The sequence below is a fragment of the Drosophila albomicans genome, chromosome 2R (genome assembly GCF_009650485.2).
Source record: "Drosophila albomicans strain 15112-1751.03 chromosome 2R, ASM965048v2, whole genome shotgun sequence".
In the NCBI taxonomy this organism is placed as follows: Eukaryota; Metazoa; Arthropoda; class Insecta; order Diptera; family Drosophilidae; genus Drosophila; species Drosophila albomicans.
In genome coordinates, this window is record NC_047631.2 from 30,075,991 (window position 1) to 30,089,135 (window position 13,145).

The 13,145-nt window shown below is 40.0% G+C and overlaps 4 protein-coding genes and 3 non-coding genes across 8 annotated transcripts; 3 read left to right on the forward strand and 4 right to left on the reverse strand.

Annotated features, from left to right (window-relative positions):
* Positions 1 to 603: 603 nt before the first annotated feature.
* Positions 604 to 3,015, forward strand: LOC117575853 (uridine phosphorylase 1). The gene is made up of 7 exons (XM_052007283.1): positions 604 to 746; positions 940 to 968; positions 1,545 to 1,665; positions 1,721 to 2,062; positions 2,124 to 2,265; positions 2,329 to 2,522; positions 2,585 to 3,015. Exons 2-7 carry the CDS (start codon positions 958 to 960, stop codon positions 2,672 to 2,674), a joined length of 900 nt encoding a protein of 299 aa, XP_051863243.1. The 5' UTR covers positions 604 to 746; positions 940 to 957; the 3' UTR covers positions 2,675 to 3,015.
* Positions 3,016 to 3,021: 6 nt separating this feature from the next.
* Positions 3,022 to 4,864, reverse strand: LOC117575852 (sperm-associated antigen 1). Its single transcript, XM_034260272.2, has 5 exons — positions 4,507 to 4,864; positions 4,018 to 4,454; positions 3,834 to 3,961; positions 3,647 to 3,774; positions 3,022 to 3,584 (listed from the first exon to the last, which is right to left on the reverse strand). The coding sequence occupies exons 1-5, from the start codon at positions 4,771 to 4,773 to the stop codon at positions 3,135 to 3,137; spliced, it is 1,410 nt and encodes a 469-aa protein (XP_034116163.1). The 5' UTR covers positions 4,774 to 4,864; the 3' UTR covers positions 3,022 to 3,134.
* Positions 4,865 to 5,209: 345 nt separating this feature from the next.
* Trnaq-uug (transfer RNA glutamine (anticodon UUG)) lies at positions 5,210 to 5,281 on the forward strand. Its single transcript has one exon. It is a non-coding gene; the product is annotated as a tRNA-Gln (tRNA).
* Positions 5,282 to 5,488: 207 nt separating this feature from the next.
* Trnaq-uug (transfer RNA glutamine (anticodon UUG)) lies at positions 5,489 to 5,560 on the forward strand. Its single transcript has one exon. It is a non-coding gene; the product is annotated as a tRNA-Gln (tRNA).
* A 119-nt stretch (positions 5,561 to 5,679) lies between these two features.
* Positions 5,680 to 5,752, reverse strand: Trnak-cuu (transfer RNA lysine (anticodon CUU)). Its single transcript has one exon. It is a non-coding gene; the product is annotated as a tRNA-Lys (tRNA).
* Positions 5,753 to 5,909: 157 nt separating this feature from the next.
* Positions 5,910 to 9,706, reverse strand: LOC117575062 (uncharacterized). 2 transcript variants are annotated; one of them, XM_052007535.1, is made up of 3 exons: positions 9,545 to 9,706; positions 7,943 to 9,482; positions 5,910 to 7,594 (listed from the first exon to the last, which is right to left on the reverse strand). In XM_052007535.1, exons 1-3 carry the CDS (start codon positions 9,620 to 9,622, stop codon positions 6,210 to 6,212), a joined length of 3,003 nt encoding a protein of 1,000 aa, XP_051863495.1. In that variant the 5' UTR covers positions 9,623 to 9,706; the 3' UTR covers positions 5,910 to 6,209. The 2 variants fall into 2 exon arrangements, with proteins under 2 accessions (XP_051863495.1, XP_034115040.1); XM_034259149.2 differs by having other exon boundaries at positions 5,910 to 9,482.
* Positions 9,707 to 10,446: 740 nt separating this feature from the next.
* Positions 10,447 to 13,016, reverse strand: LOC117576546 (serine/threonine-protein kinase svkA). Its single transcript, XM_052007537.1, has 2 exons — positions 12,681 to 13,016; positions 10,447 to 12,609 (listed from the first exon to the last, which is right to left on the reverse strand). The coding sequence occupies exon 2, from the start codon at positions 12,568 to 12,570 to the stop codon at positions 10,567 to 10,569; it is 2,004 nt and encodes a 667-aa protein (XP_051863497.1). The 5' UTR covers positions 12,571 to 12,609; positions 12,681 to 13,016; the 3' UTR covers positions 10,447 to 10,566.
* Between the last annotated feature and the right edge of the window lie 129 nt (positions 13,017 to 13,145).

Consider the following 13,145-nt stretch of genomic DNA (forward strand, 5'->3'; position numbering starts at 1 on the left):
AAAATACAAATAAAGCGAAACACAATTGTAGATTTTGAATTCGAGGTGTAACACGTAGCGCACGTGACTAAATTATAAAACAACATCGATCTTCAGGCATATATAAAAAGTGAGGAAAAGAAAGAGTAGTTATATATTCTATAGTCTCTTAAATCTACATATATCATCTAGGTTCTGTTCCAGAAAGAAATACACTTTCATTAGCTCGATAATGCTTTCTGCTGCCTGTTGTATAAATTTTCTTCTTTAGTTTGTATATTACGGGTACACAAATATAAAAATAAATCACCAAAATAATTCAGTAATGCATTATTTAAACATATATTTCATTTAGCATTCGATGATTCGTTTCACTTAATGTTAATGCTTTAGGTGCTATTAATAATATCTTTCAGATGTTCTAAATATGTTAACCACACAATGTATTGTATTCTTTGAGAATATCTAGCAGGTATCCCGCCGTCGAGCACACTCTTTGTATTTAACATATGTTGTAGTTTACTAACATACGCCACATTACATGAGAGCCAACAAGAAGCAATCGTGAAACTCAATAAATAGTAGAAAGCACATGGGATCGACTGACCGACCAGGTTGCTCAGTTCTTTGCGAGCGTTCGTCGTGATCACTTCTTACACGGTGGCTATTTAAAGTCAACTAAAATTACGCAAGCGTGATAAGAACGAGAATACTTATACTTTTGTTGTTGCTCATTGTATATTAAAAAATATTATAGATATTACCGGGTGTGTATATAAAGATTTTGGATGAGCAAATAAGTTGACAAAATTCGTGCGTCGCTTCACTTTTAAATAGCTCTCAACTCGTTGAAAACGTGACAATCTGTTGATAACGAAATTATCAATTAACGATTTTGTATTTCTAATTGGCGAATGCACTTTTAATAAAGTGAGATAATTTCTTTTTTTTTTCAAATAGAAAAGCAAAAGTTGCAATATGTCGAAAGGGTAAGTAAAGTGTGTGCTCCTATAATATATACTACACGTTTTTCTTATCGGTTAAGTGGCATTGAAATGCAATTACGTGATCTGCATTCTTGAGAATTATGTGCAATCATAAATGATAGTTACAGTGTTATGTATATATATATATGTTTTATATATATGTTTTTTTTTATGTTTTATATACTCTTTTCTTAGTCTTATTCACCGTAAGTATCTTATCGACTATCAGAACCGCTAAATAAATTGTGGATATTAGCTATAAATTTAATCAATAATGTAGAACGCTTGTGTAGTGGCAAAAATATATAATTCAATTTTGAATCATATTTTCATTATACTATAAAAACCAAAAGATGCAAATTTTTGGTTTAACGTTCTTATAGAAAATGCAAGCGTTTATATATTAACCAACAGATGAATAGTACTAAATTAACTCGACCAATTAATATTCTATACGAGTTCACTTAACAATGTATTAATGCTTAAATTATACTTGATAGTTTATTAGATCAACTGGACCACATATCATGAAAAAGAGTAAAGAGTTAAGTACTAAAGTATGTAATCTTCACTTCACAGCGTTGAACTGAAAAATCCCAATTTGAAGAACATGTCTTCGGATTATTTATACCATCTGACCATCAATGTAGCCAATACTGTTGATGCCAGCGATATTCAGCAACAATTTGGCGATGTGAAGGTAAATTAGAATTGCATTTATAAATAAATCAAAGTACTAACTACTTCCTTCTTAGGTGGTTTGCATGGGCGGTACCTCATCGCGTATGCGTGATTTGGCTTTATATCTGCGTAATGTGCTCGGCAATTCGGACACCAGCGAACCAATTGATCTCGCTGCAGGAGGACATCGCTATGCACTCTTCAAAGAAGGTCCTGTACTGCTTGCCAGCCATGGTGTTGGGTCCTCCACTGCCTCTGTGGTGCTGCACGAGTTATTGAAGCTGCTGAAGTATGCCAAGTGCCAGGATCCCGTCATCATACGCATCGGCACTTGCGGTGGCGTTGGCGTTGCTCCAGGCACCGTGGTGGTCACCAAGAATGCCTTCAACGGTTACTTGCGCAATGAACACGAGATCGTAAGTAAAGTTGAGTATTCACAAAAATCTTTAAATTTATTTTTTCTTCATTAATTTGCAGCCTATTCTCGGCAAGCGTGTTGTGCGACCAGCTTATTTCCCTGAGCAAGTTATCCAAGACATTCTCAAGCATGGCAACCGCAGCGAAGATGGCTTTGACACCATTATAGCCAACACCATGTCTACAGACTGTTTCTACGAAGGTAAATAATAGCTTGAGAAAGATATGCTATGACTTACGCTCATCCATTTCATAATATTTGCAGGTCAAGGCCGCATCGATGGCGCTGTTTGTGAATACGACGATGCGGCCAAGTTGGAGTTCCTCAAGGAGTGCCATAAGCTGGGCATACGCAACATTGAAATGGAGGCCACAATGTTATCCTCGCTGACGCTGCAAGCTGGTGTCAAGGCAGCTGATATTTGTGTGACAATCGTCAATCGGTTGAATGGTGATCAGGTAATTTTTTGTCTCAAATTTCACAGCAAACTGAATTGAAATTCATTCAATTTTTGTTATAGGTGGAAATCACACCCGAAACTAAAAAAGCCTTCGAACAGCGACCTTTTCTAATTGTTGGCAGATATATTCAGGGATTGTTTGGCAAATGAAAGAATAATGAGGAGACTAACGGATCCTTTTTTAAAGAGATTACCAATCATATGGCATTTATAATCATTAGAACATTTTATTTGAATAATAGGAAAAGAAAATTTACAAAACAGATTGTATTGCAAATCACAAAAAATTTGGGATGTAAGGAATAACAATGTAAAGAACAAATATAAGAGTTTTAAAGTAAAATTGATGCAAGATCATTTTACTCATTACTAATATATACAATTTTAATTTTTGGACTATTTTTGCTTTATACATTTTTCTAAAATGCGCTTTTCTATAAAAAAAAAAGTATAATATTTGTAGCATATGTTAATTTGTCAAGAAAAAAGCTCGATACTTTTTATATAAATGAAAAACACGCAATTTGACTCACATGCATTTAATCACATAGTCATTATTTAATACATAATAAATTGCAATTCTTCATCAGTCGTTACATTTCCTTCCTGTCTACAGTTCTTGTATAAGCAACTTTTTGTTGCCCATATTGTTGTTGTTATTATTACCGTGAGGCAGACGCAGTTCAGGCTGTGCCGAGGGCATCTGTGGATGGATCAGGAGTGGATTCTGTGAATGCTGTGGATTCTTTTGTTCGGTTGTCTTGCTGCCCTTCAGTTTTCCACCCAAAGCTTCAGCGGCGCTAAGCATTTTACTCTTAACCACACGATTTGGTTTTACCAACTCGGCCAAATCGTATTCCTTGGCTGGTTTTGTGGGTTTTGCAATCGGTTTAACTTGTGCCTTGGGCTTTGGTTTCTCCACTGGCAGCTCCTCGATGATCATGCGTGTGGCATGAGCTGGAGCTAGTTCTCCTAGCTGAGCACGCAGCTGCTCAAGAGCCTTGAGAGCGTTGGCATTATTGGGATCAACATTCAGCACACGTTGATAGATGTCGTGGGACTGCAAAATTGGGATATTGATAAATCAAACTATACAAATGTGAAATAAACATTTCAAATCACCTCGCGACGTCTGCCGTGAGCAAAATTGGAATCGGCCAGACGAAGTAGAGCTTTCACATTGTCCGGTTCCAACTTCAAGCAGCCTTCACAATCATCTATAGCAGCCAGATAATTTTGTAGCTTTATATCTATCAGAAGAGAAGGAAATTGAAGATTTGCTTATAAAGGACACTTGAAGCAAACTCACAGCATAAGGCGCGATTGTTATAGGAACGAGCTGCATGCTCTGGATCATAAACTATAGAGCGAGTGTATTCCTTAATAGCATTGTCGTACTCCTTGACATTGAAGTACTCGTTTCCACGCAGTCGATGCCTGTATTTTATAATAATTATGACTAAGGGATTTATTGGGGATCATGTGTTACTCACTTCTCGCCGTATTGTTCACGCTCCAGATGACTCAGCTTCTTGAGTTGGCACTGCAGTCGTTGCTCCTCAACCGACTGTTCACAGATGTTTGGAAGTTCCTCTTTAATCAGGGGTGCCATCTTTTTAACTTTAATTTGCGCCTGCTCTTTAGTGCGTTCCTCTTCCAAATCCATGCGTAGTATTTCCTCATCCGGATCATATTTATCCCATTTCCCATAATCCGTTGATTTGATACGCTGTTCATTCGTTTTCGCCGTTGACTTTTCATTTGCCTTTTGTGATGAATCTGTTTTGGGCTTGGATTCATTATTCGGCTTGTCCACATCTATCTTGCAAGGCGTACGCACAGGCGGCATGCCCGAGGCATCGTCGTCATTCGTTTCCTCTTTCAGCTCGTTCAGTGCGCTGTCCTTTGTCTTTATGTCGTCATTCCAATCCTATAAGAATTTCTAATTATTAATTATTCTCTGAATCAACTCACATACTTACATATATGGGTTTTAGCTCATTTTTATCCAATACACTGCTACTGCGAATAGCTTCCTCGAAGCGAAACAATTTGCTATCGGGTTTTAGTTCCTTTAGTTTTTCTTCGGCACACCGCATCAAGTCGGGAAAATAACCTTCTTCGCCGGAACGCAAAATCTTTACGATTTTTTCCATTTCTCGCGCACTTTTGCATTCCTTTATGTAAGCAAAGTCTAAATGGTTTAATGGTATATTGTATTTTTGCAAAAGGGGCTTTTCTTTTTCCATTTTGAAATATTAATTTGCTTTGAAAAATAATAACAAATTTATTCAATGTTGGCACTCTCAGGTTTTTTGATGTGAATTGCTATGTTGTTATTGATCAAACAAATTACTTTGTTCCTTAACGACGAAAAATACACTAAAATCGTATGAAGTATTTACTTCTCTGATTTCATAAAGTACAATTTAATTTAAAAGCAATGTGTGACTTCGCATTTTTAAATTTACATTTAAAAAAAGATGCTAAATATACAAAATCCCCTAAAATCGGTATATCGGTATATTTTCAAATGGCAATGTGCGCATATCTATCTTTCTCCTCCTCACACTTGGAAACAGCCCTTCTGCAAATATCATACAAATTTAAACCAAAATCGATTATTCAACACTGACAGCAAACCAACAATAATAAAAGGCTGTTTTAGCAATCCATCTACATCGAGGTTCTATGGTGTAATGGTTAGCACTCTGGACTTTGAATCCAGCGATCCGAGTTCAAATCTCGGTAGAACCTGTATGAAGAAAGTACATTTTTTTTTAAATTTTTTTTACTTCATTTTCAAATACGTGAAATAATCACACACAAGTAATGCTTCTTTATTAAATTCCAATCTTACCGATAATAAAAAAAAGGTCGACAATTCTCAAATTTTGTTGGTTTTTATTGTTGTGGACATGTTTACTGTCAAATGTATTTAACTAAGACCTGGGCTGTCAGCACGGTTCTATGGTGTAATGGTTAGCACTCTGGACTTTGAATCCAGCGATCCGAGTTCAAATCTCGGTAGAACCTTGAGAAACACTCATTCTTTTTTTGTTTTATTTAATAAATATAAATTAATTTTAAAAACTTTGACCCACGACGTACATATTCTTTACAAACAAAAATTAAAAATGCAAAAAGTTTACTTTCGCCCAACGTGGGGCTCGAACCCACGACCCTGAGATTAAGAGTCTCATGCTCTACCGACTGAGCTAGCCGGGCACTTGCAAGCGGAACGGCACAATGCCTATAAGTAAAGCAATATGGAACTAACCAAAGGCTAAACAAGCAAATATTGTTATTCGAATAGAAAGAAAAATAATTTCGAGCAAAAGAGACAAAACGGGTATTTTTGTTCTGTAAGATACTTTTTAATTTACACGTATACAAGTTTATTAGGTGGTAACGGATTTTTTTTATTATATTTATGAGATATACAAGCAACAAAGTTGGATTTAATTATCCGAATAGAAAGCAAAATAATTTCGAGCAAAAGCAAACAAAACGGATATTTTTTGTTCTGTAAGATACTTTTTAATTTACATGTAGACAAGTTTATTAGGTGGTAACGGATTTTTTTATTATAATTATGAGATATACAAAGAAAAAAAGTGGATATATCTTAAAATTATTTGAAACAATCGTGGTCTTTTAAATAATAATTTAATTGTCAAACGAGTCAAACGTCCCCGTTGCCTTTATCTATCTCGGTGTAAATGACGCCCAAGCCTGCCAGTATTTCCAAATCATCGTCGCAACTGCTAGAACCGGATGAATCTAAATCTAAATCTAAGGACTTGGAATCGGTGTTCAAGGCATTCAACAATTTTTTCGGTGGACAATAATAAACATAGCAGCGACTATCAAAGCTGCAGCTGCCCGTGTAGTATTTGAAAAACTTGCGGGCTTTATGTTTACCAATAATGGGGCTCAAAGTATGCTCTGAAAGCGTAAAGTTCGCAGTACTTTTGTTTGAAATAGTACTTTCACTATGACTGTTTTCAACTGTATTCTGTGGCTCATACAGGAGCACACCTTTCTTCGATATCTTCAACTGCGGTCGCTTGGCAGCAGCAGCAACTGTTTCATCACATCCTGTCGTCGTCGATGTAACCATGGTGCAGTCCGTATCAGCTGGTATATCATTTCGAGAGCTGTCTGGACAACAGAGATCAATGCAGACATTCGAGTTGACTCTATTCTTTTGTGGTTTAAGAGTGCGTCCGCACGCTGTGTCATTGCTCAGTGCCGTGGAGTTGCATGCCACACTTTGATTGTTAAACATCGATTGCTCCGGTAGCTGCGGCGACTCGGTTTCGTCAGCTGCTTGTGACTTCGATTTTTTTTGCTCCTCCACATAAGCTTGCTCCGACAGCACCAAGGCTCGCTTGAATTCTTCGTCCAGTTCATCTTCATCTATTTCCTTTTGGTTCTTTCTCGATTTGGCCACTTTTTTGGCTGTTTTAGTTACTGGCTTCTTTTGCCTTGGTTCTTTGGCGGCTCTAGTGGCCCTAGCCTTACTGATTGGTTTCTCAGGCGTTGGTGGCGATTCATTATCTTGCTTCATCGCTTCATTTGGAGCACTTGAAAGTGGCTGCTCCTTCAGAGCTCTGGGTTTGCGCGTCGACTTTGGTGGACTGGCCACAGAATTTTGAACATCATTTGTCGGCAATTGTTGCTCCTTCTTAAAACTCTTCTGAGCTTTGGATTTCGATGATGCCTTTGATGTGCTTGGCACGGATTCTACAGCATTGGAGAACGATACAGTAGGCTTTGGCTTGGATTTTGTATTGCTGGTTACTGAAATGGGTTGCTTAAATAATACTTCATCAATATCGTTCATATTTGTTTGATTGGGTGCCTTAGAGTTGTTGCCACATGTTGCTGTGGGTTTCTCAAAAAGCAATTCCTCCGCAAGTTCCTTGTCCTTTGAGTTTGCCTTTAATGGCGCCTTGGAGCTGTTGCCAACTGTTGCTTTGGGTGTCTCAAGAAGCATATCTTCTTCAACTGTCCTGTTCTTTGATTTAATTGGTGCCCTCGATTTGTAGCCCAATTTTTCTTTAGGTGGTTCAAAAACAAATTCCTCTGCAAGTTCTTCGTCCTTTGACTTTGCTTTAATTGGCGCCTTGGAGCTGTTGACAACATTTGCTGTAGGTGTCTCAAGAAGCATATCTTCCTCAACTGCCTTGCTCTTTGATTTAATGGGCGCCTTGGATTGTTTAGCCAATTTTTCTTTAGGTTGCTCAAAAAGGAATTCATCTGCAAGTTCTTTGTCCTTTGACTTTGTTTTAATTGCCGCCTTGCTGTTGTTCCCAATTGTTGCTTTGGGTGTCTCAAGAAGCATATCTTCTTCAATTTCCTTGTTCTTTGATTTAATTGGTGCCCTCGATTTGTTGCCCAATTTTACTTTAGGTGGTTCAAAAACAAATTCCTCTGAAAGTTCTTCGTCCTTTGACTTTGCTTTAATTGGCGCCTTGGAGCTGTTGCCAACTGTTGTTCTGGGTGTCTCAAAAATCATATCTTCTTCAACTGCTTTGCTCTTTGATTTAATGGGCGCCATGAAATTGTTGAAAAATGTTGCTTTGGGTGGCTCAATGAGACGTTCTTCTTCAATTGATTTCATTTTTGCTCTAATGTTCGTCTTGACGTTATTGCCAAAGTTTACTTTGGGTGGCTCAAACAACAGTTCCTCGTCAATAGTTTTGATTTTTGTTTTAACAGGCGCCTTGGAGCGTGTTGTACTCATTTTAAGAGGTGTCTTCCCACGTGAAGAACTCTGCTTGGGTGTCTCAAAAGCGTAGGCATCAGGACTGCTTTTGTTCTCCACCACCCATTCCTCCGTTGAGCTGTTAGCAAGGTGCACCACTTTCGAGCAGAGTCGCCCACTATTGCAGCATCCACATTTGCTCTCTACCAAGCGCGGACGACGATCATGGTCAAAGGCGTGCTGACGCTGCAGCTGATGTCGCATGCTGCGCTTGCAATACACATTGTTGGAGAACGATCGCGACTCCAATGCGTAACGCTGCTCACGCCGATGATGATGATCACGAAGATATGGATCGCGCATACTGCGACTATGATAGTTATTGCGATAAGACGAATAGTATGAATGAGCAGCAGTTGTCGAATTGCAGGACTCGCATTCGCAGAGACTATTCTCCAGTTCTTCCTCGCTGGACAACGATGCTGGCAATAAGCGTGAGTAGTCGCGATGCTTGCGCATTTTGTGCACCATGCTGCACGAATAGTGTCGTGGACTCGTGTGGAAGATTAGCTCACGTTCGCGCTGTCGCCGATGTCGCTCTTTGCTTTGCTGGATCATCGATCGCATGTGCTTACGTTGCTCCTGCTCTTCGCTCAGCTGCCAGGCAGCATATTGGGCACGCCGTTCACTGTGCATCGGGGGCAGAGTGCGATACATTTTAACGGCTGTGCGTGGACTTTTTTGGCATTTCTTGCTGGCCGAGCGTTTACAACTGTTACGCATGTAGAGGACTGTCTGCTCGGTCTCCTCCTCCTCCTCCTCCTCGCTTTCGACCAGCTCATGGTGCTTGTAGTACTCTGATAATGCTGATGCCTTAGGAGAAGGTCCAATATAGCAACTATTATTGCGTCGCATCCACCCACCCACATGTTCTTCGATCTGATGGGCATCGAATGTGTTGAGTATGCGGTCCAAGCCCGCCTCCTTCCACTTGCGCCTATGTTCCTCCACTATGGGCATTGTTTGGTCGAGAATTTCCTTATTGGTGCCGCAGGTTAGCAACTGTGTTAATTGCGCTTTCGTCATGTGATGTGTTGTATTTATGTCGTCCTCGACATCATCTTCTTCGGCCTCTTCAAACTCCATCATGGATTCTTCGTCCTGCTCCTCGGTACCCGGATCATCGAATATACTTTCAAATTGCGACACATCAATTTCATCTCCATTTTTAATTTCCTCGCAACACTACAACAACAAAAACAAAATATATTAGAAGCTCTGAAAAAGGAGATTTAGATTTAATAAACCTTTAAAAAATTCGACCAAGTTTTGGATCGTTCGAAGGTGAGCGTCTCCAGCGATTCCGCATCAAGCCCAAAGGACATTTTTTATTTTATTTATTAAATTGACCAAAGTCAAATTGCACAAACTTCTCGTGCGGATCCAGTTAGCTTCGTTTTTGAAAGACCTATCGATATCACTTATCGTTTGTTAATTGGCAGTCCTTATCGTTCCGCCACCACTTAAATTGAGTGTACTTTTATTTTTTGTGTTTTACGTTTTATTAATATTAGAACGTCTATTTTTGATGGTTGATATTATTTTAGTTTATCAAAGTAAATTTACTGAAATATTTGTATCTTTTTCAGATAGCTTTAGTTAAGATGTTATCAATCATATTTTTTCAACAGAAAACTTATCGTTTCTCCTCCACATGAATTGCATGCAATTTTAATAGCAAGTTTTTATTTTGTGGGTTACGTAAATAAAAAAAAAAACAATTTAAAACTTTTGAAGAATGCTTTCCTTTTAATTGCTCAATTTCATCCACTAAAGTTGATTATTATTTGCAAACCTAATTTTTTTAGAATTGGTAACACTTATCGTTTTCCCTTTACATTGTTTATCGGCAACTCACAACCATATTGGGCGCAAAATTTAAAAACGATTACTTTTGCAATTTTCATTTATTTGTAAGTTGCATATGTTTTACATTATATTAATAATATTAATATTGCAGATAAACAAACGAATACATATTATATGCCTAAATAACTGTTTTGAATAAACATTTGCCGTAATTTGGCTCAGTTGCAATACGTACATACATACATGTATTTTATATATATAAACTTTCGTTTTTGTTTTTTTTTTTTGTTGTCATAAGTCTAACGCTGCTTTGCTTGTTGCTCCGTTGGCCACTATGTCGGAATATGTTGGTTGCTGTTTGCTGTCGGGTCTTCGTTTTAACATTGTATAGTAAGTATATAGAATATATATATATTTTTTTGTTTTGGAATTTGGTTGCCATCATCATCATCTCAGAGCTCTATTTGCGATTGCGTATGGCGCGTTCCATAATGTTATTGATGCGCGTTTCGGAATAACCAGGAACAAGCATGTGGATCAGTTCCTTCATAAACAAATCGCTCACGCCGGGACTGGAGCGTTCAGCGAGCTCGAAGACGGACTTTAGATCCCCAATATCACTGCCAACACCGACGCCATGCATACCCTGCAAATTCTTGGAGCTGCTGTTATATTTGCGTTGAATGTCGCTCAGCACCGGGAACAGGACATTGTTTAGGCAAGCGCTGTTCGTGTGATGCACCAAACGCTGTTGGCTTTGCAGCTGTTTGGAAGTCGTCGAGGAGGAGGAGGAATCGTTGTGGTGTTCAGCTGCATGATTGTTGCTCACATTGTTGGCGCTGGTTGCATGGAATGATTCACGATTGCTGCTGCGACGTTGCTGCTGCTGTTGCAACTGTTGTTGCTGCTGTTGCAATTGTTGTTGCTGTTGCAACTGCTGCTGTTGATGATGATGATCCAGGCTCAAAGGCAGGCCCAAAGAGGCACGACGCTCCTCCACTTGATCGAGAGTCGCCACGGAACGTGATTGACGCAACTCTGGCTTGGAGCTGGCACGTTTCTGCATCAGAAGCTCGTTGGCCGATGTCGAGCTGCTCACTTGCAACATCTTAGAAGCTGCCGCATTGCTTGTGCCTCCAGTTCCAACACCTGAGCCGCCTCCTCCGCCGCTTAGCGGTGCATTCAGCATTGTGGTTGTGGCATGTTTGCTGCTCAAGTTGTTGTTGTTGCTGTTGTTATTGTTGTTATTATTGTTGCTGCTGCCGCTGCTGCTGGAGTTGAGCGTTGTTGCATCGCTGCTCGACGCTGCTGTCGCCGCTGTGACGGCACCTCCAATACTGTTGCTGCTGCTGCCAGATGCGGCGTGCGTCTGTGCTGCATTATTGCCGCTGCTCGAGGGCGAATGTGTTGTCGCCATTAGCTTCTGCATGGTCAGCTCATGCTCCTGCAGTTGGAAACTGTTGACACCCGCTCGTGGAGCACTATTGATGTGCAGTCCTTTGACCGTCATAATCCAGGGTTCATCGTGACTGCTGCCACCGTTGCCACTTTGCTTGGCATCCGAGTCAGAGTCGGAATTCTCCGATTCAGTTTCGCTCTCGTCGCCCTTTGACAACTTCCATTTCTTGAAACGATCAATTAGATCGATAAGATAAGCATTCTTCTTGGCCTTCTTAATGAACGGATACTTGAGCAGCTCCTTGGCTGTGGGACGATTCTCGGGGTCCTTGTTGAGGCAGGCCTCCACAAAGTCCTTGAATGACTTGGTGTAATTACCAGTTAACTGTGGGGGATTGTTCTTGGGTATCAAGAACAACACACGCATCGGGTGAAGCTCCGAATTGGGCGGTTCTCCCTTAGCCAATTCAATGGCTGTGATGCCCAGTGACCAGATGTCCGCCTTTGAATCGTATTGCGACTGCTTGATCACCTCCGGTGCCATCCAGAAGGGTGTGCCCACAAAAGTGTTGCGCTTGGACGTTGTATTTGTTAGCTGACCAGCAACACCAAAATCCGCCAGTTTCACATCACCCAACTCGCTTAAAAGGACATTAGCTGCCTTGATGTCACGATGCAGCTTGCGCTCAGAGTGCAAATAGTCGAGACCTTTGAGGACCTCACGCAAAATGATGCCAATGTGCATTTCCTCGAAGCTGCCCGCTTTCATCAGATCCAATGCGGAACCGCCGCCCAAATATTCCATAATGATCCATAGTTTGGTGCCTTTCAAGAATGAGCCAAAGTATTTGGTCACATACGGGGAATCACACTGTGATAACACCATAATCTCCTGCTGTATGTCATCGATCTCATCCTCGGCCTCCTCGAGATCGATAATTTTTATAGCCACCACCTGCTGCGTGCGATTATCGATACCCTTGAAAACCTCGCCGAAGGAGCCTTTGCCAATGCGTTCCTGCTTCGTAAAGATCAGCTCTGGATCCACTTTCTCAGTCCACGACATGTTTGCTGTTTTGTTATGTTTTTTTTTCGAATTTTCTTTCTATCAAATTTTTAGTGTGTGTTAAAAAGAAAAGGCAACAAAAGCAACAAAAAAAAGCAAAACGGGCTCACGCTCTCGTTCTCTCTCTCGCTTGCGCTCTTGATTGTTGTTGCTGGCTGCACGCACTTGAAGTTGGTTGCGTTGCACTCTACTCAGGAGAACTGGAATTCGATTACTTTTTTTCTTCTACACCTCACTTGTTTTTGTTGTTATTTATTGCAATCCTTTTGCGTTCACATTTATAAGCTGCAGTATGTGCTGTGGCTGTGCTGAATGCTGTGCGCTTTGGAAGAAACTCGTGGCGCACAAAGGCACAAAAAAATATTTTCGCAGTTTTCGATTTCGTTGGCTTTTCTTTTGCTTGCTGCTTCTTCTCTCCACTGATTATTGTTGTTGCTGTTGCTCTTGCTCATTGCTGGCTGTGTCAGTGGTGTTTACGATGAATCATCGATAACTCTTTATTTACGTGTCTCCGTTATCGATAGGCGTTATGGCATAAAGCACATAAAATTTGAGTTTTACAAGATTTACTATAT